General features: G+C 39.1%; 2 protein-coding genes across 2 annotated transcripts; one reads left to right on the top strand and one right to left on the bottom strand.

Annotated features, from left to right (window-relative positions):
- Nucleotides 1–513: 513 nt before the first annotated feature.
- tbc1d25 (TBC1 domain family, member 25) lies at nt 514–9,779 on the bottom strand. The gene is made up of 7 exons (XM_077544508.1): nt 9,616–9,779; nt 8,255–8,364; nt 8,009–8,163; nt 7,786–7,913; nt 7,516–7,704; nt 6,088–6,363; nt 514–4,885 (listed from the first exon to the last, which is right to left on the bottom strand). The coding sequence occupies exons 1-7, from the start codon at nt 9,658–9,660 to the stop codon at nt 3,245–3,247; spliced, it is 2,544 nt and encodes an 847-aa protein (XP_077400634.1). The 5' UTR covers nt 9,661–9,779; the 3' UTR covers nt 514–3,244.
- Nucleotides 9,780–10,124: 345 nt separating this feature from the next.
- On the top strand, nt 10,125–20,786 carry ccdc22 (CCC complex scaffolding subunit CCDC22). Its single transcript, XM_077580367.1, has 16 exons — nt 10,125–10,511; nt 10,925–11,102; nt 11,366–11,498; nt 12,456–12,562; nt 12,770–12,854; nt 14,074–14,243; nt 15,110–15,325; nt 15,397–15,558; nt 16,949–17,068; nt 17,145–17,261; nt 17,351–17,452; nt 17,616–17,723; nt 17,823–17,918; nt 18,084–18,143; nt 18,239–18,313; nt 19,666–20,786. The coding sequence occupies exons 1-16, from the start codon at nt 10,462–10,464 to the stop codon at nt 19,777–19,779; spliced, it is 1,893 nt and encodes a 630-aa protein (XP_077436493.1). The 5' UTR covers nt 10,125–10,461; the 3' UTR covers nt 19,780–20,786.
- Nucleotides 20,787–22,857: the final 2,071 nt, after the last annotated feature.

Genomic DNA, 22,857 nt, shown 5'->3' with positions numbered 1-22,857 from the left:
TGATTAAATATATTTGAAATAGTAAAATGAGAATGAAGTAATTTATTATTTAAATAAACATTAATGTATATGTTGCACTGCATACACATTTTAAACATATATGTTTTTAAATGCAAATGTGGCACGAATGTTATGTCCACACCAAGTCGAAGCCGACCACAGCTCTCTGCATGAAGCTCAATCCAGAGTCAGACTATACTCGAAAAACTCAGGCAGGGACATGAACTGAAACGGACGTGTACTTTACAGATAGTAACAGCAACAATAGTCATTATTACCACTCTAAGGATGAAAGACAAGCCCCCAATTGAAATGGAAGCCTGGAAACCTGAATAGTACTCGATCACAAAGATGAGACAGCAGGTAGGCAAAGAAGGTTAGGAGTTAATTGGCTGACCGGATTACCTCCTGTAAAATTAAGGAAAGAATCTGATCAGGAGTTGTGGGAGTTGTGTCTATCAGTTACAAAACTCTGCAAGGAACTTGTATACAGCTTGTAAAAAACAATTATGATAGCAACATATTAATGCTTTTATTCAACTGTGCAGTAAAACATTTTCACTACATGAGTTGCAGACAGTATAATTTATTCGTGCCCTTTATACAATCATGTATGTATAATTAAAAAGTATAACTGCTTTGGAATTCAGTACTGAGATTTTTGTTTTGTTTTATTTTTACAAACATGTAGCTGGATCACAGTCCGTCCAGTCAGGTACTTTTTAAAAATATTAAATATGATAATCATACATTGTTGGTTGGAAGGCAAGAGCAAATGTTAGCGTAATAACAACGACAAGAAAAAAGCTTCAAATTAAACACAAAAAAAAGGCCTCTCAAAATAATAATAAATAAAAAAAATGTTACAAAAAAAGCACACTTCTGAAATATGCATTAATTCAAGTAGCTCACTGGTTGTAAAAAGGACTTTAGACCTCAATGTTGTGTACATATTTTCAAATGAAATACAGTTTATAAGTATAATACAGCCCATCGATTTGGCATACAGTGTCATGTGCTCAAAGTTCGAAAACTTTATAAAAAAATAAAAATAAAGGAAGGGGGGGGGGGGGGTGCAACTGGCAGACAATCTGCAGGATTAGAGGTGATCGTTAACAAGTAGGATTTTTCCATTTTATGCAGATGAAACTTTACAACAGGGGTGACTCAACATCTTGATGAGAAAAAGCAAGCAATATTATGGTCCCAGGATACAACAACTGCACATTACACTTTCTTCTTTCTTGACATTATACACTGCCAGCTACAAGTAAAAAATTGACCAGAGTGGAATATAATAAAAACCCTGCAATAGAATAAATTGTGTTGTTTCTTTCCGATGGTAGAGTTGAGGAGATTTGTAGTTGTAATTGGCCTAAACAGCATTTCACAAATATTTTGGCTGGCTCATTTGTTCGTGGAACTCGCCAGTTCATTGACACACTGGAAACACAGCATGTGTTTATGAAGTCAATCAGAAGGGCAGCAGTTTCTACATCATAGCGAGAGATATTTTTAGCACAGATGAAAATACGCTTCAAGGCTTTTCGACTCTCGAGAATGAGGCACTTCTCTAATAATGCAGCATCAAATGCTACTACACTTCATACTATTAATCTCACAGAAGCAACAACGAGCAAACACAACTCCTCAGCAGCCTCAGCTATGGCAGCTGTCAATAGGTGACATCAAAAATTATACATCAACACATTGAGACACATAAAAGTTTTTGTTCAATTCAACTAAACAGCAAAAACTCAAGTGCAAAATTGTTTCATCTCCTGAAATAGTTGCTGGACCACTTAATGACATATTAGTTATCAATTATTCATAAATAGTGTCATTACAGTATATGATAATTCAATAGGACCCGACTAGTAATACCTTTATAGTTTGCTTAGATTAGAATGGTATTAAAATCTCTTCAATAAAATGGACCAGTTTCTTCACAGCCTCTCTCATATCATATGTTGTGGGCTTCCACATTAAAATGCAAGAATTATTTTGTCATTTTGAACATTAGGGGTGTTCCCCCAAAAAAATCGCTACTCATAAGAATCATAATTCTCATTTAGTACGATTCAGAATCGATTTTAAATGTCCCAAAATCGATTTTATTTAAATTATTTTATATTGTTTTGCCTTTGTCTGTGAGCGCTGTTCATGTTGTACCCGATTTAGCCACTTAGGGGCAGTGTGGTTCCACGCGGTCTAATACACTGTTAAGTTGTGGCCACATTAGAGAGTAGAAGGAAAAAGTCACGATCAAGTTATTCCAATAAAAGTAGTTTTTTTGCAGCGTGGAGCTGATCTTTTAAGCGATAAAAGTGCCGCGAGTAGCGCGCTAATTAGCGAGTCAGACTGGAGTAGATCATTACATTTCCTTGCACATCTATAGATTGAAGCAAAAATTTTTGTCAATCAAATCATTCTGAATCAAAAAACGTTCTTAATCAAAAATTGATTCTGAATCGAATCACAGGCCTAAAAATCGGAATCAAATCGTGAAACATTCAAAGATTCCCACCCCTCGCGAACATACATGTAAAGGAAACTTTGCAATCTCTGTGTAGCTCAGGGAGAAAACAAGAACTCATGGACATCATTTTGTTTGCACATGAAGCCCACTGACTAAAAATAGACAGAATAAATCATGGGGGGAGGGAAGGTGCGGATTTAAAAATGGCAAAACTAAGGTAACTGTGATTATATGACAACATTGATGAAAAGTTAGCCTGGTTTTATTTTCTCAATTGCCATACTGTCGGGTGAGCTGTTCCCTATATTCACTGTGTCATTTTTGTCTTATTTCAGCATAATGACAGTAGCTTATTAGGGGACTGGTTGGTAAACCTATTGTATTATTCTTTCTTTGTCGAGACATAACTTAAATTTAAATACAATCAAATAAAGAGGGCAAATTGGCGATATGCATTAAATGGCTGGAATTATTTCAAATAGATAATCCAGCCACACTGTCAAAAAAAAAAAAAAAACGGGGGTGGGGGAGACGCATGATCAACTTTAAAGGATGCAGGAAAAATTCTATCCAGTTCTTTCATACCTCCAAGCAGTGTCAACAAAATGATCAGTACTGGAATCATTCATATGTTGTACGTAACCAAGCATACAAACCTTAAGTGCCCAATTCAACAAAAGGCGCTGTCTAAAATAGTCCAAGCCACTGGCGGACCACCTTGCTGAGAAGTGAGTAAGAACGGCAAGTCAGGGACACTCGTGCAAATCACGACATATGCGAAAGGGGGACTTCAGCTGTCGGCGAAGGAATGGTCGTCGTCAGGTTGTACGTTGAGTTCCGAGACGAAGTCTGAGGAGACGATAAGGGGCTGTAAATGGGGCGAGCGGAAATGCTTAAAGGCGGCGAGTACTGAGCGGCGGTGGCTGATGTCGGAGAGTCCGAGCTAACCTCGTCCCCCTCCTCGGAGTCCCACACTTCACTCTGCAAGTAGTCCGCAAATAAGGCCTTGGCTCGCTGCAGGATCCTACTCAGGTTGTGGCGTCGCACCAGCCGATCAAAGTGCATGGCGAGCTCGTTGTAATCCAGGCTGTTTTTGATGATGTGGTCGCGGTGTTCCAGCAAGATGGACAAGCACAAAAAAAGCATGAAGGGGTTGCCTTTGCCAAACTCTTGCGGGGGTGGCAGAGAACACGGTTTGGTGCTGCTCTCCGGCTTGGGGGGGCAGTCCGTGTTAGCAGCTGCGGCGCTTGAGGGCTTGTTGCTAGGGGAAGGGAGGTTGCTGGAGAATGACCTGGAGCCGGGCTGCGAAGGACCTCTTCCAAAAGGCAAAATCGGCGAAGAGAGAAAAGATCGAGTTTGGGCGTGGGCGTGAGATGCGGCGCATGTTTTTACAGGCGGGTTTGTCAAGTTCAAACCGGTACTCCTGAGCAATTGTGCAGAAGATGTGATTACTTTGGGGACAGTTCTTGATAAGGCCTCTCGTCCGCTGGCTGCAAAACCAAATGTAGTTTGTGGGGCGGAGTCGTGAGTAGCAACGGACCGACCGGAAGCTAAGGCTGACGATGAACGAGATACGGCGTCACTGTGACAGATTGGCAGGAGGGGAGGTGACCATCCTGGCGAAAAGCCATTTTTAGAGCCTTTTATAAGCGGCGTTCTTTCTCCGGGATCCTCCTCACTGTCAATGGTGGACTGACGAATTGGAATGCGTGACGATTGCGTACCACTCGAACCGTCTTGCTGCTTGGTGTCCTTCACATCAAAGCCATCTTCATTTTGGGCACTATAGTATTTAAACTCACCAAAACTCTCCTCAACAGGAGGAGTCACAAAACCTTCCTTACCCACAACCGCTTGAGGCGTACCTCTTTCACGTCCGGGTCCGAATTTCTGACAGTCTTCCATGACAGCGTTCCAGCTGACATCGGGTTCTTCTCTTGATGGTCGAAGCATATGTTGTCGACGTTGCTTCTCTTTTATTTCCCAGTCACGTCCAAGGCGACTGTCGCCGTCAGCGAAACGCGTTCTATCGGTCTGTAATGGCGGTCCGAGGAGCTCCACTTCAGTTTCGGGAGGATCTGGCGGCAGGGAACTCCAAGTGACCTCAAGCATCCTGAGCGCGTCATCAAAGGCAAACTCTCGCTTCAGCTCCAGAAGTAACCAGCGGTAGCAAAAGAAAAGATCGTCAGCTCCACGGGAAACCAGATACGAGTAGAACTCATAATCGGAGTACTGCAGAAGCAGTTTGAGATGCTGGAATTTAATGGACATAAGCTGTCCATCAGGCCGGAAGTTCCCGTCCAAGCGTTTCATAATGCCACAAAAGCAAATAAAGGCGTGTGCTTCATTATCCATCACAGCCAGGATAGGGGAAGCGATGTCACTCATTCCTTGACAGTATGATATCTGAAAAGCAAGCAAAACATTCAGTTGAGAAGGCAATTTGGACAATTCAGAATAACAACGGTGAATTTTGTTCAAATCTTATGTCCTAATATGTTACATCCAAATCTGATCTCTCCATTTAAATTTAACATGGAAAATCCCAGCATTTTTTCCCCCTCCTCAGATCAGGTTGCAATTTCTTGTGTTTATGTATGATCTTCATACTTTTCCTTCACTCCATAAGAAATTCACCCTATCGAGACCCTTCATTGATTTTGCAAGTGACTAATGGTTAAGCTTTAGAGGAGACTATGTTTTTGTACATTAATTCTATGCTATTTTAAGTCTCTTGCCATTTTTGTTGTTTGTATGGACGACTCATACAGACACATAATAAGATATCTTTCCTTTTTTTTTTTTTGAAGATATGTTGTGGCAGGATCTAAAATTGTTGGTTCAAAACCCCGGCTGGAGTGTACCCAATATTCTAATTTAAATTGCCAACAGAAAAAAACAAGATAGCCTGTATGTGATTTTTTAACTCATTCACTGCCAATGACGGCTATAGACGTCAAAAATTCATTTTAATTATTTCTATTAGTTTAACATTTTTTCCCCCACTTTTGTTAACAAGAGTATGAAAACCTAGATTTTTTTTGTATTAGAACAAATATAAAATTTGTGATTAATTGTGAGTTAACTGGTGAAGTCATGCAATTAATTATGATTAAAAATTGTAATCGCCTGACGCCCCTAATTTTTAATAATCTTTTCTTTTAACAAAAAAAGATTATTTAAAAAAAATAATAATTTTATATATATATATATATATATATATATATATATATATATATATATATATATTATTATTTTTTTTTTAAGAACAGATTATTAAAATTTAGGGGCATCAGGCGATTAAAATTTGTAATCGTAATTAATCGCATGACTTCACTAGTTAACTCACGATTAATCACAAATTTTATATATGTTCTAAATGTAAAAAAACAACAACTAGGTTTTCATACTCTTATTAACAAAATAGAAAAGAAATGTTAAACTAATATAAATAGTTCAAATGAATTTTTGACGACTATAGCTGTCAATGGCAGTGAATGAGTTTAATTTAAACAGACTAAATAATTAAACTAACATCCACTGTCTTATTTATGTAATTTGAAATGGACACATTTAATGTAAAGGGGAAAAAACGACGCCATAAACACCTGTGGATGGGTGATGGCGAAGGTAGTAAGCAAATCAGTGAGCGCAGTCAAATGTGGACTGTCTTCTGAGCCCGCGTAGTAGGGATGGGCTCGGTCTGTCCTTAAAACGTCTTTAAGTACATTTCCCCGGATAAATTCAAGATCCTCGTGACTGACGTGGGCCGTCCATTCGTTCTTCAGCTGGTCATACTCTCTGGTCTTTCGCTTCATGTAGTCCATTCGTTCCTGTCCACTCAGTCCGTCTGGGTAGACGTTAAGGAGGTAGCGCCAAACAACCTGAAAACCACAAAAGAAAATGTCATTCAGAAGAATCCAACACAGCATCCAATGTCATGGAACTTGAAATGTTGTTAAGTCCGTGGAGGCTTTTACTTCTAACCCTGCAAAACCTAAAAAGCCAGTAAGACAGCGAAAAATGTGCCGCAAGTTCAGAACAGGGTTAATTAGAGTTTGGGAATTTTTCTTTTTAGGTAGTTTTTATTTTGTTTTGAGTTTTTTTTTAAAAAATTATTTAGTTAGTTTTAATTAGTTTTCAGGGTGCTTCTGTTAGTTTTTATTAGTTTTAGTTATTTCATAAATGCTTAGTTTTAGTTGAGTTTGTTTCAGTATTAGTTTTAGTTTTTTTTTTTTTTTTTTAAGTGTGTATTACTTGTGCGCAATGTTTAAAAAACACCATGGGGTCATCTGAAGGGGCTTTTCTATTGGCTGCTGCTAGATGACGTCACTTTTGTGTGACACACTTTCAAATGCACACTGTTCAATGTGCTCACTATTAATAATTACTATAAAAATCTTTGTTTGTCATTAACAATCAAGATGTATTAGCTGTATACTGGCAGTTTTTTTTGTTTACTATACATACCAACTATTTATTGTGTAACGTATGGACCTTATAAGTTTATGCTTTTTCCTACTCCTTTTCGAACATGTATTTCGTATGTTGCTTTTCGTTGCTTGAATGTTGTGTTTGCTGTTTTGTTTTATATGGGTTTTTTTTAAAAATATTTTGTCTTTACACGTGAACTTTTATAATCAGTTTGTTTTTTCTTTATATACATGTTTGAAATAAAATTTAAAAAAAAAAGACTCCTTATTCCGGTTAATATCAAAATAAATCATGCCCAAAGGCTCATGCATTAAATTGATTACCAAAGACTAAAACGAAGGAAATTTTTGCTATAATTATAGTTAGTTTTAGTTTGTTTTGTAAACATAAAATGTAATTTCAGTTAGTTTTCATTTTTTTAAAAGCATTTTCGTTTTTATTTTATTTCGTAAACGATTTTTAAAATTTTATTTTAGTTTTAGTTTTTCCGTTTAAGTTAACTAAAATAACCTTGGTTAAGAATACCTGAGCACAATTTAATTTTTTTACTCTGCCTCCATAAAAGTAGCACTAACTGAACATTCAGAAAAATGGACCCGCACCTTTCGCAGTGAAGGTTCAACACCACCATGGTAGATCCGCAGCCTTAGTTCCTCTGGTCGTGTCAACTGTCCTTGACCATTGAGATAACTATGAAACTCGGTGTCACTCAGAGGGGGCTTGAAAGGCTTGATCTCCTCCCCATAAGACCAGCTGAATGCCTGCTGGACTCGTGTCAGTGTCCGGCCAACCTAAATACAAATGTAACAAACACGTGAGAATAGAGACATACTGTAAATTAGAGTTGAGTATGGGTTAGGTTACGAATGTACCTGGGACATTAAAGACTGGGTGAAAGGAAGTGCTGCAGATGCCAAAGACTTCGTCCTCTCTGCAAGAAGCTGCTCGGAGCCAATCACATCTTTGGGGCTGATGATGTCCCAGTCCTCCATCACAGGACCTAAAATTGAGCCAAGAGCGACACATTGTAAATGCATAGCAACAAACATTGATTACGCATCTACTGATGTGGAGGGCTGTTATTGGTGTTCTTACTGTCTTCTGAAGGTTTCACGTCCATCTTGAGTTGTAGATATGGTTTGGCTGCAGTGGCAAACGCAACATCCAAATCCCCATCAGATGTCAAAGACAGGTACATCTCTGCAACGCTCGCACCTCGAGACATGTAAGAGATCTCAAAATTTCGCCTCCTAGTTTTACAAACACAAACATTTTTTTGTAAACAGATTTACTTGATACTTTTCAAGACAAAATCATTTTAGTCGTGGGGACCACACATACCCATTCAAATCAAATGCTTTAATTAGAATATGCTGCAACACCTCCAATGATGTAATTTGAGGATCAACAGCAAAGGAGCGAAACTCCACAGGAAGTGCTCCATCACATTTCTGAAATACATGAATTACAGTATATAAAAAGTCCATAACCTAACGTCACTGCATTGTATACATATGAATATCTGTCCTGCGATAAATTACTTCAACAAAAGATTGTAGGGAACGTAATTGTAGACTTTTTGAAACAACATAACATCAAGCCATTTTCAGCATTTCACCATTTTCAAAAGTTAATATTTTGTCCAGAATTAATTTGATAACTTCATTATTTTTCCAGCCAATTTCTCCATTTGCTGTCGACTGAAGATGATATCACACGCACTGAGAACATAGCTAACAACTAATCACGGCTCACCTGTTTTCTGAGTTTGGTCAGCAAACTGAGCCATGATTGGTCATTACATTATTTATTTCCTCAGAACGCATGATGTCGTCTTCAGTCGACAGCAACTGGCAAAATGAGTTTTTAATAGTATTAATTTTTCATGAAAAATAATGAAATTATGACCTTAATTCTAGACAAAATATTATCTTCTTACTGCTGAAAACAGCTAAATGAGACAAGTATCCCTTTAATTTATAAGTATAAATAAAGGCAGGCAATGTGTTTTTGTAAATATTCATTTAGGCTACACTGTAACAATATTTGATTGATAGGCAATATCAAATTTTTATTCCAATTAGTGTTTTTTTTTTAACACATTATATAAATATATAATGAAAAAAGTTTTGATAAGATGCGGTGATTTACTAGAAAAAAACGGGTTGGCATATATTTCGTTGTGATAATAATGGAAGTTTCTGGCTAATGTTGTTTAATGTGCTTCCACGAAATAGATTGAGAGTTACATCGAAAACTGACCCACCGGCTTTTATACTAATGGCCATAATAACACTGATGCTGCTTCTTGATTTGACTTTGCAAAGAGATGTACAGTGTTGTTGTTGTATGTACTAGGTGACGTCATCTTGGACCGCTTTGACGTTAGCGCAGAAGTAGGTTGGTAATTCTTGCTGCATGTTTTCTTATAATGGCCAGATGTGGTCAGACATGTTAAGGTACATAATGGTCTAACAAAATAACACGATGTCAAAGCACGCCGGCGATTTCAACAACAATGCTGACTGTTAAAAAAAAAAACGGAACAATTTCGCAGGAAGCAAGACACGACCGCTGTCTGACATGAAATTGAAACGATCAATTACAGTTGACACGTACGACCACAATATGTACCTGGAAAATTTTGATTATGGCTAAAAACATTTTTACAAAGAGAGATTGGCGCTAACTGACCCACATACCTTCACTTTCACTCGAACCACCCCCCTCTCCTCGTCGCTTGCCATCTTTACAATTCCGTTTTGGACCAAAGTGGCTCGCTGAAAAATGATTCTTCTCCCATCTACACCAACATAATGATCAATAACATGATCAGGTTAGCCGAGTGGCTCCGCTGGTGGGCTTCTTCGGCTTTTCTTTGATGAAAGAGATGCACTTGGTAATACTGCCAGCTATTGGTCATCTCCTATATTGCTGTAATTTTTCCAAATGCCTTTCGAATATGGAGCCACAAATCAAACTGCTTCTGAAATGAAGAAGGGTTTGATTCAACCTATTTTCTAAATTACGCTAAGGATATTTAATTTTTACATTAAAAAAAAGTGTTTAAATAATTCCATGCAAACGTTCGTAACTTTTGTCATGAGACCGAAATTTTGCATGCTGGGAAATGTAGTCATATTGCTATTTGCTTGCACAGCCATTCGGGCGAGAAAACTCTATCTCCCAAAAACCCATCTGTTCTTTTTTCATTACTGCTCTTGTATCATTACTTTTTCACCAAAGAAGGCATTCATTTGTCAAAATGATCTATCTTTACGGTCGGATAAACTGTTAGCTTCAGTCTGCGGCATGGACAGATTTTTAAAGATGAATAATACGCCCAGTTTGACTCGTAGAAAAGAATGAACTTGGTGAGACGAGCTTCTGCTTGCGAAAAAGTAGCTAAATGCTAGCCGACTGATGCTTGTTCTGCTGCTGTCTGGCCACTATGGAGAAGCCACACTTCACTCATTGACTGGTTGGTCTACAAGCTACACACTTTAGATGCACTACTTGAATCCTGCGCGTTGATTCAAAGATCCGACATGGAGGAAGTCGACAAAATCTTGATACTCGCCCTAAAACAAGTCGGCACGTAAGTATTTGCTGTCACGTTATTGACAGACGGATGGATGGAAAGACGGATGCATAGATTGATGGATTGAAGGGAAATTCACTGTTCCAGCAATCTCCACAAAGTAAACAATATAAGGAAAAGCACGCATGTTGTGTTAAAAACAAAAATAATGTAAAACATGGTATCTATAAAAGTGTTTGTGAAATAAATGAGAATCAGTTGTAGAATCGGGTGCTTGACAAGAGAATAACGTTTTATATTTGATCCTGGTAATTGTTTGGCAACATTAATAAACAACATTTACTTTGCCAGCCATTCAGCCGGACTTTGTCAGTACACAATGGTCATCATATGATCAAACATGTGGGTGTAAGACTGTCAGCTTGCAATTAAGAAAACACATTCCTATACATTTGTTCTGCTTCTTGTAGAGAGCTGAGTGAGGAGGTTGGTAGTGTCAAAGACTTCACCAGTGAGCTGATTGTCGAGGCGGTGGTGAGATGTATCCGGGTGATCGATCCCAGCTTGGGCAGTGCGCTGCCAACCTCCCTCCCGCCCGGCATGTCTGCCCGCTTCAGGGTGGGGATGAGCCTGGCACAGGCATGTCAGGTAAAAACGCCCATGACACCGACATAATTGCGATAGGCAAAGTAGCTTTTTGGGGAAGAAAAAAAGCCCCAAAAGCTGCTGTCGCTGAACAACTCAGAATGTCGGTATTTTACATTATTATACTTGTTAAACGAAATTTAGACAAGAATAGTACATAGAAATTGAGTTCCAAGTGAGCTTTAATTTTTGGTTTTCATTCAAATAAACCAACAAACAATGAAAACATTCCTGGTCTAATAATGAAATATATAACTTGTTTGCAGGAACTTGGATATAAAGGCGAAATAGGTTATCAAACCTTCTTGTACAGCAGTGAGACAGAGATTCGATCCCTGCTCATGTTCCTTGTGGAGAAACTGCCCAGAGAAAGTGCTGAGGCCTCTGATCAGCCAACAGGTACAGGATCAATGCCATCATTAAACCCTTAACCAACATTTCAATACTCTTAACTCTCTTACAAGTATTAAAAAAAATAAAAACCTAGGGTAAAGAAACCTAGAATAATATAAAACTGCTCACCCTCGGACACATGAATGACTCATACAGTAGAGTAAGTAAGTATAGTAAGTGGAGATAGATGGCATGCGTAAGGTGATTTGACTCATTGCATCTCTTTTTAACATTATTCACTGTCCTGTCAGAACTAATTTAGGTCATGCACTGACCAATAGAGGAAGAGGAAAACTATTGTTCAGGATTTCATTCTTTTTTTTTCTTCACATAAACTAAACCACAGCAACTAACAGTGTACTAATTTATTCCTTTTTGGCGTATTTGATTGACAGTGATTTTAGAGGTGCAATTTGTACAGACAATTTACGGTAGTTTTATTCTGAAGCAACTACAGGGTGTCTTCACTCTAATAAAGCCAATAATTTACATTCCAGCTTACATTCACCTTTAAAAGACAAATTCATTCAGGCTGCAGTTCCCTTTGTATGTATTGCACAAGGAGACATCGCCAAACACTAAGTGGTTGTTTCAATCTGAAACTTTGGCTGGCCTTGCTGCCGAGTCATTGGTGGAGAAGAAATGTGGTAATTACCTCCACTGTTACGTAACAGTGGAACAAAAGTGCAGAACTGCTCGCTCACAAACACATTTTCAGAAATAGGCAGATAATTCAATATTTACTTGGTTGTTTAATTTCACATGTAATGGATGGGCAGGTACTCCGGAGACCTAAATATTTGTATACAAATATTAAAAAGTTTTTTCTTTTAAATAGTATTGTGTGTCCCCATTATGTGATATCTTGCAATCATTAGACTACTTGTTGGTAATAGTAGTAATTTTAATACTGTGTTGACATTTTGAGGCGTAAGTCAATTTTGTTTTTGTTTTTTTCTATAGGCAAATCAACCATTCTTCAGAGATCTATTGCTGCTGCTATTAAAGCCCAGCTGGCAGCACCTTGGCTCACTCCAAACTGCAGGCTACCACTGCATGGTGAAACACAAGTAAACTCTTAAAAATTGCACTTTACTGTTAGGTTTGCGGTTAAAATGCGGGCAGGGGTGCGAATCAGCACCCACTGCTCCACTTGGGAAATGTCTTTTTCTTGCTACTTTATGTTCACCAATATATGAGGGCTTTCAGAGAATGTGTAAAGAACTCATTTGCATATTGTATTGTCCTCTGACATGTGCTTTTTTTGTTGTCCATAGAGTTTAGGCGCAATGAACAGCTTCCATATGCAGCCCCTCAGTTTACCTTACTGTATTAAAGATCCAGGGAGGAAATCACTGAAAGGTACGCACACGTTTTCTCTAGTAATTGATGATTAATCATCTGTCTCCCTAAAAACTACATGAGGATTCAACCACCGTAAATATTCAAAGAGCCTCTCAGAGAAAAGAAAAAAAATCACCCAGAGCCACAAAACCCTTTCCATATATCAAAGTGAGGAAAACACTTTGTGGGTTTTTTGTTTTAACCTGTGTGCCTGTATGTATACCACATTGTTCTTAAATGGTGGCATTTTGTAAAAAAATTATCTCTTCCTGCATGTGCAACCAGTAAATTTGATTTATTTACTTTTTTGCTGAGTCTGACAAACCTTTGCTTCATTTTTATCCCATTTATCAGCAATATAATGCAACTGAGTGGCAATATGAATTATGAATATTTACTTCGCAAGTGGATTTACAGAATGTGCCGCTAAAATTTCAGGTAGTGTCTACTGTGCTCCCAGTCAAAATAGCTAGTTTGAAGCCCTGCTATCATGTATAAATAAATAAATACGTTGTGTGTTGGTCTACTACAGAGAATGTGCAGTTTTATATCTGTTTGGAACAAAAACATTTTCAACTCTGTAGTACAGTCACAGTGATTTACCTGCTGTGAATTAAAAATGACTACTTCACTTAACAATGTGAGATGTCTATTTGCAAAATAATAGCCATTTAAAATATTTATTTTACGTGGTTAACGTGATTTTTTTTTGCTCCTGAACCTCGGTGCACATGAGTGTCGGCACTGCGTCTTGACGGGGCTGTAATACATCATCTTAATCTTCACCCACAATGGTACGCTGTCATCTGGGTGGTTATGTGAGTGATGTTTCTATTAGATGTAGTTCAGGTAGGGTGTAGAATTAAACGTTTTGTTCTCTTTAGAAACTATTGTTTTCTAGGAATTATCCGTGGTTTACCCACGGACAGCCAAATAGCTCAATAAATCTTGGCACCAAGGTGACACAGACACACATTTGGAGCGACAAAACCATTTTTTTTTTTAAATGTTACAAAAATACCTTAAGAATTATATTTGAATGACAAATGAACTAAAATACAAATTTGAAATGTAACACTCATTTATTTTCCAAAATCGCTGAGAGCCGCAGAAGAAGGATCACAGAGCCTCGGGTTGCCGGCCCCTGGTCTACATCATTCGGTGCTCTTATCTGACCTTTCTTTATGTTTGTAGTTCACTGTGTATTGCAATTGAATTGAGTGTGTTGTGATTTCAGAGACGAACGACTACCATCGAGATTTTCTTCCACCTGTGACTGCCCAGCTCGCCCATAATGCTACTGTGGCAGCGTCTTTACTGGAGCAGCACACAGCTGAGCTCAGCGCGTCGCAGGAATGGGACAATGAATGGAACAGTCAAGGACTGCTTTCCCGTCTTACTCCAAAGGTGAATCATCTGTTTTCCTTGCTACGGAAACATGTAAAAATCTCTAGAAATGTATTATTTCAAATACTAAAGTCCACCCAAAAAGGTTTTTTACAGTAACATGTTGTGTGTGCACCCACTAGTCTAAACACAGGATTTTACTTTATGATCGTGCTTGTGGAATATGAACTAAGCAGCAAAATCCACCCGTTTTTATCCATCTCCGGAAGCGGACATTTAGTCGACTGAAAATGACATCACAGTTGCTCAGAGCTCAGGTAACGACCAATCACAGATCAGCTCCAGAAAACAGTTGAGCTATGATTGGTTGTTACCTGAGCCCTGAGCAACTGTGATGTCATTTTCAGTGTACAGCAAGATGACAGTCCCCTGAGATGAATTAAAAATGGGCGGAGTTTGCTACTTATCTGATAATCCACAAACACAATATGAATGAGAATACAGAGTTTAGACTAACGGGGACATATTGAAGATATAATTAAATTAGGTTGACTTTCTCTTTAAAAATACGTTCTAGCCGGGGTAATTCTGGATGGCAGAAATGGATTGAGTACAGCTGACTTGGCAAAAACTTGTCTATGCCACCAGATATTGGCCAAAAAGTTTAGGTTTTGTTGTTGATTTTTTTTTTTAATCCAGCGGAACATTGGGGTGAGGAAGATAAATTTCGAAGAGTTTGAAACATTTGGGTTTGTGGAAGGCAAATGACATGTAAGGGTTTGTACAAACTAAAGGTGCCATCTGAGAAAGTTACGACTATCGTCAGCCGGAAGTATGCGTGACGTCACGGTGAAAAGGTTGATGCATTAAGAATTTCTGTACACTCTCAGATTGGCTGTAAATGTGTACCAATTTCTTTCACACAGGACTACAGGGCCCGAAAACTGACTCGGCTGCGTAAACGTATTGAGGAGCAGTTGCGCTCTGCTGCCCTCCCCCCCGCGGAAAGTGCCTTTGGTGGTCTTGGCGCCACCTCTGATTTGTCTGACGTCCTGCAATCCTTCAGGGGGTCCGCCTCTTCTGACCACAACCTGACGAAGGGCTCTCACTTCACCCACTCCCAGAAGTTCACTTTTACACAGGTGCGTGCGCCTGCTGGTGCAGAATGGAAGGGTGTGCAATTATTCAGTTTGTTTGCGTGCGTTTTGACCAGGAGGTGGAAGCAGCACCATCCCCTGTGCGGCAGTCAGATGGTGATACACATCGCAGTCAGCAGGAGGAGTTGGCGTCTTTGCAGCAACAACTTCAGCAGCTGTGCAGTGACGTGGACCGACTAACTACGGACTTGAAGCACATGAGTGTCACTAATGCTCAGGTAGCATCGATTCATTCACTGTATAGTGGCCACTGAGTGACGAACAACATAGCATAAGAATAGCGTAGCTTATTATGGGACTGCTGAAAGCAGCACATACTACTCTCCACCCTAGAAAATCACCAGATTTTTCCGCAAAAATGCGGCCCGTACCGTAGATCGCACCGGGACAAATGAGGTATCAAACGATGCGGCTCGATCTGACTCGGTGCGGCATTACTTTTCTAGGAATTCCGAGTTACCATGGCGACGCAATTCCCAAAAAAGTCCCATAGGAAATGAATGGAGAAAGGGGGAACAAATTACAGATAAAGCACCTTTTTCCAAGACACGCTGCGCGCGCATACGTTAACCAACCGATATGAATTTTAGCTCATTTTGTAGCAATTTTTCCCATCTTTAGCTCAGTGTTGAAATTTATTTTAAGGGATGAAAGCTCTCCCCCCTGTGCGGGTTCAAAGACAGTGAGTGAAATAGCCTTCTATTACACTCTGTGGAGCAATTAGGCTTTGAGTGGCGGGAACAAAAAAAAAATCAATTTCCAAAAGTCAAAAGTTTCACTTCAACTCGTCACCATGGCCACTATCTTTGCTCACTAGACATCAAATTCTCACATTTTGTAGTGACAAGTCTCTTCTTTCAGACAAACTATTTTTTATTTGGCTAAGGTGTCATTTAGTACCTTTATTTTCACTTTAAGCGAGGAGAAGTCGGACTAACTCGCCTATCTTTTCCATGTTAAATTCGCCTCCTTTTTCCGCTTCATTTTGGATAAATCATAAGTTTTCAACCTGCTCTTATTTGGTCATTTTTCATCCGATTAAAAAAGTGAGAACATGCTCGCGTTCCCCAAACCCTTGCCGTTCTAACGAGCCATTTCTTGAATCTGCATCTTGAACCGTTAAGTCGTGAGAGGCTTTTGTTCCAGGTGTGCGTCTCTCATACAATATCAATGGAATGTGGGTGCGTGACGTCTCCAAGTCAAATGTGTGTGCGTGAATTTGCATTTTTCTTAAAGGGACAGTAAGATACTTTTAGTTTATGTTGATTATGGTTAACTTCCACATTTCTTGACCGATTCCAGTCGTTTGAATTTTAAACTGTTCAACTAATTTACATTTTTTTTAAATACATTTTCAGGGACAGTGAGATACTTTTAGTTGATGTTGATTATGGTTAACTTCCACATTTCTTGACCGATTCCAGTCCTTTAAATTTTAAACTTTTCAGCTCATTTACAAGAGTCAGCAGTCCCATTCAAAATTTCCCCGGGAATTTTTCTAGTTAAGTCTATAATTTAGTATTATTAGACATTTCGGAGAGTGTGACCCATTAACAGTCCATCAGACCAAATATCTCCCGTGGACTTATCCAACACCCATCCGTGTAGGTACTTGATGAGTTCAAGCAACGGGAGCGGCAGAACAAAGAGCTGGAAGAAAAGATCCAGCTGAAAAAGAAAACCATTGATCTTCTACCAGACGCTGACAACAATGTCGCGAAGCTTCAGGTAGGTGAGATTAGTCCAAACGGAGTTCTTCAAATGCACGAGGGCCTTCAAGTTCATCTCAGCCGTTCTTTTGCAGGCTCTGGTGGAGGCCAGTGCCCAGCGGGTGGTGAACCTGGCCGCTCAGTGGGAGAAACACCGTGCACCGCTCATTGACGAACACCGCAGGCTTAAAGAGATTTGCAGCAATCAGGATGTAAATATCCACAGTCAAATTATAATAATAATTATGTTTAAAATAATTTTGTGTACAGTGGTTACTTAATTCATCTGCATTTCCCCCAGGTGGAATCATCCAAAAAGCTGTCTGAAATCAAGGTTCTACATGACAAAATCCGTGTGTCAACAGAGGAGGCCAAGAAGAAGGAGGAAATATACAAACAGCTGGTATCAGAGTTTAAAAAAAAAATACAATCTGTACATTTCTTTCCGAGGCTGCATGTTGTATTATATACAGTGAAACAACTCATCTTATGATTGGTACTGTATGTCTAAATGCAGAGTATGGTCCTATTGTTGTGTACTAGAATTCTGCCTTTTCTCATTATAGGTAACAGAGTTAGAAAGTCTTCCCAAGGATGTCTCTCGGGCAGCATACACTCAGAGGATTCTGGAGATTGTGAGCAACATCAAGAAACAGAAGGAGGAAATCACCAAGGTAAGACTTGAATGGCAACAAATATCTCCTGTGATTTCATTAATGCTTGCCTTCACTGTGAATCAACCATCTTTTTATTTCTTATTTTTCCTATAACAGATTTTGTCTGACACTAAAGAACTGCAAAAAGAGATCAACAGCCTCACAGGAAAACTGGACAGAACGTTTGCCGTGACAGATGAGCTTGTCTTTAAGGTTCGTTTGTTAGTAACTGTCTTTTAATTGTACTGGTGAGCAAACTCCAGAGTCTAGCAGTTGTAGAATGACCTCTTAGAGGAGTTTGACACGTTAAAAACATTTTAAAATGGTTAAATTGCAAGTCAAATTTTTGTTTCTTTTGTCTTTGTTATCACTTGCCAGGACGCCAAAAAAGACGAGTCGGTCCGCAAATCCTACAAGTATCTGGCTGCTCTACATGAAGTACAATCTAATTTTCAAAATTTCCTCCTATTCCAATTATTCTTTTCCCCTCTCCCGAGCAGTTTTGTATTTTACTGTTTCACTCTCTTGTGTAGAACTGCAATCAATTGATCCAAACCATCGAGGACACTGGTACGATCCTGAGAGAGATACGAGATCTGGAAGAGCAGGTAAGATTTGTTGCAGACTATTGTCTTAGATTTTGCAGTTAAACCAAGACAGCATGTAACATTTCAGTACTAAGTTCAGCCAAGCATTTTTATTAGGGGTGTCAAAATTAGTGTGTTAATGTTGAGTTAATTTAAAGTTAACACCGCAATTTTTTTAACGCACGGTTACGCCCCTTACTTGGATAGCCTGTACTGGGAGAATTCCAGTCGCAACACAGCAGACATGTCCATGTCAATATTTAGCAATAATAATGCATATATTTGTGGAGACTGGGATCAAGTTGTATTTTACAATTTTAAAAATGTGCCGATTTTCACTAGTTACTTCATGTTAAAGATTAGGTAGCTCTTGATATGAAAAGAAAAATGCACTGAGCTGTCACCAGCATCTTACAGATGCAATTATGCCATCTAGTGGCAGAAAATTACCTCAACACAAATCAATATCACGCTCGTTTTTTACAGTACAGTACATCTTTTTAATTTGAACTCAATTTTATAAATTGACATTTCTGACTCAATAGCTTATAGATGTAACCATATTTCTATTAGTTTAAAAAAAATTCAACTTTTAAGTTAACACGAGTATGAAAACTCAGGATTTTTTTATTGTACATTTAAAACATATAAAATTTGCGATTAATCGTGAGTTAATTATTGAAGTCATGCGATTAATTACGATGAACAATTTTAATCGTCTGACACCCCTAATTTTTATATTTTTAGTTCTACTGTGAGTCAGAGTCCAAGATGAATATTTGATATGTCATATAGATCTGCACAATGGGGAGATTAGTATATACCGTGCAATTATTCTTGAAATTAATATAGTGCCCAAAGTGAATGCAGGACTAGGAGGAAGAAACATGCAGAATTCCTTAATACGTCATACAACAGTAACAGTGAGAATGGTGAAACTTGCACACAACTGGGAAGCCTCAAACATGCTGTCCTTCCAAGGTGGTCATGTAATGAATAAGGCTAATGCTAAGCTTTTGAAATTGTCTTCCAAAAATCCTGCCATCATTTTGAAGAAAAAAAAAAAGAATGAATGGATATACTGGATTGGATGTAGCACAGACGTCACTTGCGGACATCGGACCCACATGCTAGGAGGGGAAAAATGCAAACAAGTGCCCTGGGCAAAAATGTCATGCTGCTCCTGTTGCTTGTAACATGATTAAGCAGGTTTTACTGCAGCGTTGTATTCCTGTGGCCCCCTCCACCTCTGCTAGTTTCTCTCCTGTGTCCTGGTAGCTCCAAACTCTTTATACTATGCAATCGACCAGTGTAGATGACACCTTTCTCAATGTATTCAATGATTAACAATTCATTGTATAATTTGTCCCCAGATTGACACCGAAAATAGTACCAAAACGGTGGCCAATCTGGAGAAGATTCTAGAAGACTACAAGGCAATTCGACAAGAGAATTCTGCACTTGCTGCCAAGGTTAAAGAGGGTTGACGCTGAGCTACCTACTGATTCTCAAGCTTAAAAACAACTGTCGTTGCTCTGAACAAGACTGAAACAGGTCTCAGACTGAAGCAATCGCCGTTCATTAACACCGCCCACCTCCTGTGACCATTGGGAGCTGCTTTTCTTCAAAAGGCTCAAACGGTATTTGTACCACAACAACTGAACAAGCATTTTTAATATGTAATATAAATCCTGTTGCCTGATTTCCCGTGTTAATCACTTTTGCAGCTACAGATGCGCTTTGGTTTTTTCAGAAACGTGGACATAATTGTCAGTCTGTGTCTAAAGCCCACATTGGTCACTGGATTAATGTGAGACAAAAGATAATAAATGAAAATGTACCGAATTAACTAATGAAAGTCAGGTACTGGCAACTTTGTTCACGTGTTTAGATCTTTCCATTCCAATCTTTACATAAATCAAAATTAATCAGCAAATGGTGCTGCCAAACCTGCCTTCTTATTGTAAGGACCATTGTCATTATTGGTTGAAAAGAAATGAGGAAAATAACGTTTTACATGACACTTTTCTTTCATTTCTAGAATGAGCTATATTTGAACTGAATGTTGAGTGAATGGTATTCGAATGTGTCATCTAGATCTATTATTAAAAAAAATGTATATTGTAAAAACAACAACATTAGAATGTTTATTGCCAGCTCTAACTGCAGAATAATTCACAGCCACATGCTCCATCAGAAATGTTATCAGATGTCAATTATATATTATTCTGCTCCAAACAGTGTTCAGCAGTGGTTACGTCAGAACTGGTAGACCTTGCATGACATTACAATAATGTATGGTGAAGTGGTGACATGCGAGTAAGTGGAGATTACCAATAGTGTTAAGTAGATTAGACCAGTTGAATAGCTAGTGACTCGCACACCATGCCAAGTCTTTGAGAAAGTAAACACATGCAGGCCCGTTAGACAACAGCTTACTTTTTCTAAACTGTTTTTGTGTTTTAAAGCCACAATATCGTCTGTTTGACCAGAACTTGCTTCCTTGGATTTATTTCTCCACCTCTTGCTTGCTTCCCGCATACCAACTTCTTGCTCAGAGTAAACCATTCCATTTGCCCAGTTGTGTCACATGGGATGCATTGCAATGCACGTAATAGAGATCCGGACGTCACGTGACTATTTCTCTGAACACGCCCCCCTGTGGCAGGAAAGTAGCGGTGCAGTTAATGGGCTACAATGTCATGGAGGGCTAATACTAGCATTTATCCGTCAACTTTCTGGTTCTCAACAGCTGTTAATCATTGTTAAAGTGTGGCGTTTGCCGTTTTCTCAAAGTAGCAGACGCGTTTTCTATGCTGCTAAAATGGTTGCGCTAACGGACATTAGGTTAAATGGCGAATTTTATGATAGAATAATGGATGACTTCAAATTGAAGTACATGTTTAATAATGTAATAATTTTCAGTGGACCCAAATCTAAAATGATGGAAAACAGATTTCATAAGCTGTTTTTAAGACCTAAAAAGTAATAATTTGCATAAATCCTCGGAACTTTTAGCACTCTTTCAGTTTGAAAAGTCAGTCATGTCAATGTAAAGTCGATTCTGGTGCAACAAGAAACCAATGCAGAAGATTGTCAGGGGTTGTAGCGCCATTGCTGGCTGGTTCAAGTGGTCATGCAGAGGGGCGGTCTCAGCTTCAATATTTCCCCCTCTCGTCACATGGCAGCGCCTGAGCTACTTGACTCTCAGGCAGCTGCGGCAAATCTGCTCGATGCTCATAATACTGCAGTTCAGCAGCAAGAATTTGATACTCGGTGGCCTGCAGCACTGGCCCTGATGTGCTCCTCGTGCGCAGCCTCATGCTCAGTTCGAACACGAGTGCAAACTGAGGACAGGTTCTTGGGCCAGGGGAGGGAGCTGGAGCCAGAACTTGGCGCTGCTGCACTGTAGAAACTGGAGTTACAGGGGCCAGTGGTGCGACTGCGGGCCAGGGCGCTGGAGACTTAGGACAGCAGAGGAAGTACTAAAAACTGATCCCTGGGCTGAAAACTATAGATGAGCATGCTGGAGGGGGGCTGGCAGAAAACTGGCAGACGTTAAGCTTTGCTATTTTGAGCTTGAAAGGAGCCTGTCGTATTGCTGATGTGGCAGGTCAGCAAAAGTTCAAGCGCTTTCTTCTACAGTCCCAAATGAGGCACGTCTTACCAGTTTTATATTTGGTTTGCCGTCTGCTTAAACCACCAGCTCAAATTGATGGATGGATCGTTCTGTCAGAGTTTGCGTAGGAGGGGTGGAAAAACAACACTGAAAATACAGGGCAAGCAGACAAATGCAAATGTGGCGACCATGGTAGTGAACAGGGAAACTATCATCACAAATGGCAAGGATCAAACAGACAAAAAGTCCATTTATCTCTTTTCTATAACCCTTGTCCTCATTAGGGTCACGTGAGGTGAGATGGAGCTCAACCCAGCTTGGGTGAGAGGCGGAGTACACGTTGACTGGTTGCCAACCAATCACAGGGCACATACAGTGGATTAAAAAAAATAAGATTTACAAACTTAAAATTCCCTCCCACAATGTTATGATGCAAAAGAGACCAAGATCATTTCAAAACTGTTTCCACCATTATGTGACCGATAACCTTTATGATTACAATAACAAAACAATCTTTTTGAGGCGATTTAAAAAGCAATGTAGTTGCACAAATGTGCACACCCTCATTACTTAAATCACATTCAAACTCGTATTAAATTGGATTATTTAGCACACCCGTGCCACCAGTTAAAGTGCCTCTATGTCCATCCCCAAATAAAGTTCAGATGTTCTAGCAGGGTTGTTTTTTTTGGACATTTTTTGTAGTTGCATCTTACAATACGCCATGGTCCGCAGAGAGCTTCCATAGCATCACAGTGATCTTATTGTTGGGCACAGAACAATTTCCTAGGCCTTAATTATCCCATGGTAGGCAGTGAAGACATCAATAGAATAAAGATAACAACAGTGACATTACAAAGAGCTGAATGTCTTTCTGCAATTGATTACAATATGAGAAGAAAAATGGTCATGTTGAAGGAGCTGCAGGAATTTCCGGCAAGTATTG

Source organism: Vanacampus margaritifer, chromosome 1, assembly GCF_051991255.1.
Source record: "Vanacampus margaritifer isolate UIUO_Vmar chromosome 1, RoL_Vmar_1.0, whole genome shotgun sequence".
Lineage (NCBI taxonomy): Eukaryota > Metazoa > Chordata > Actinopteri > Syngnathiformes > Syngnathidae > Vanacampus > Vanacampus margaritifer.
Note: the sequence above shows the minus strand (reverse complement) of the source record. Positions and strands in the feature narration are given on the sequence as shown.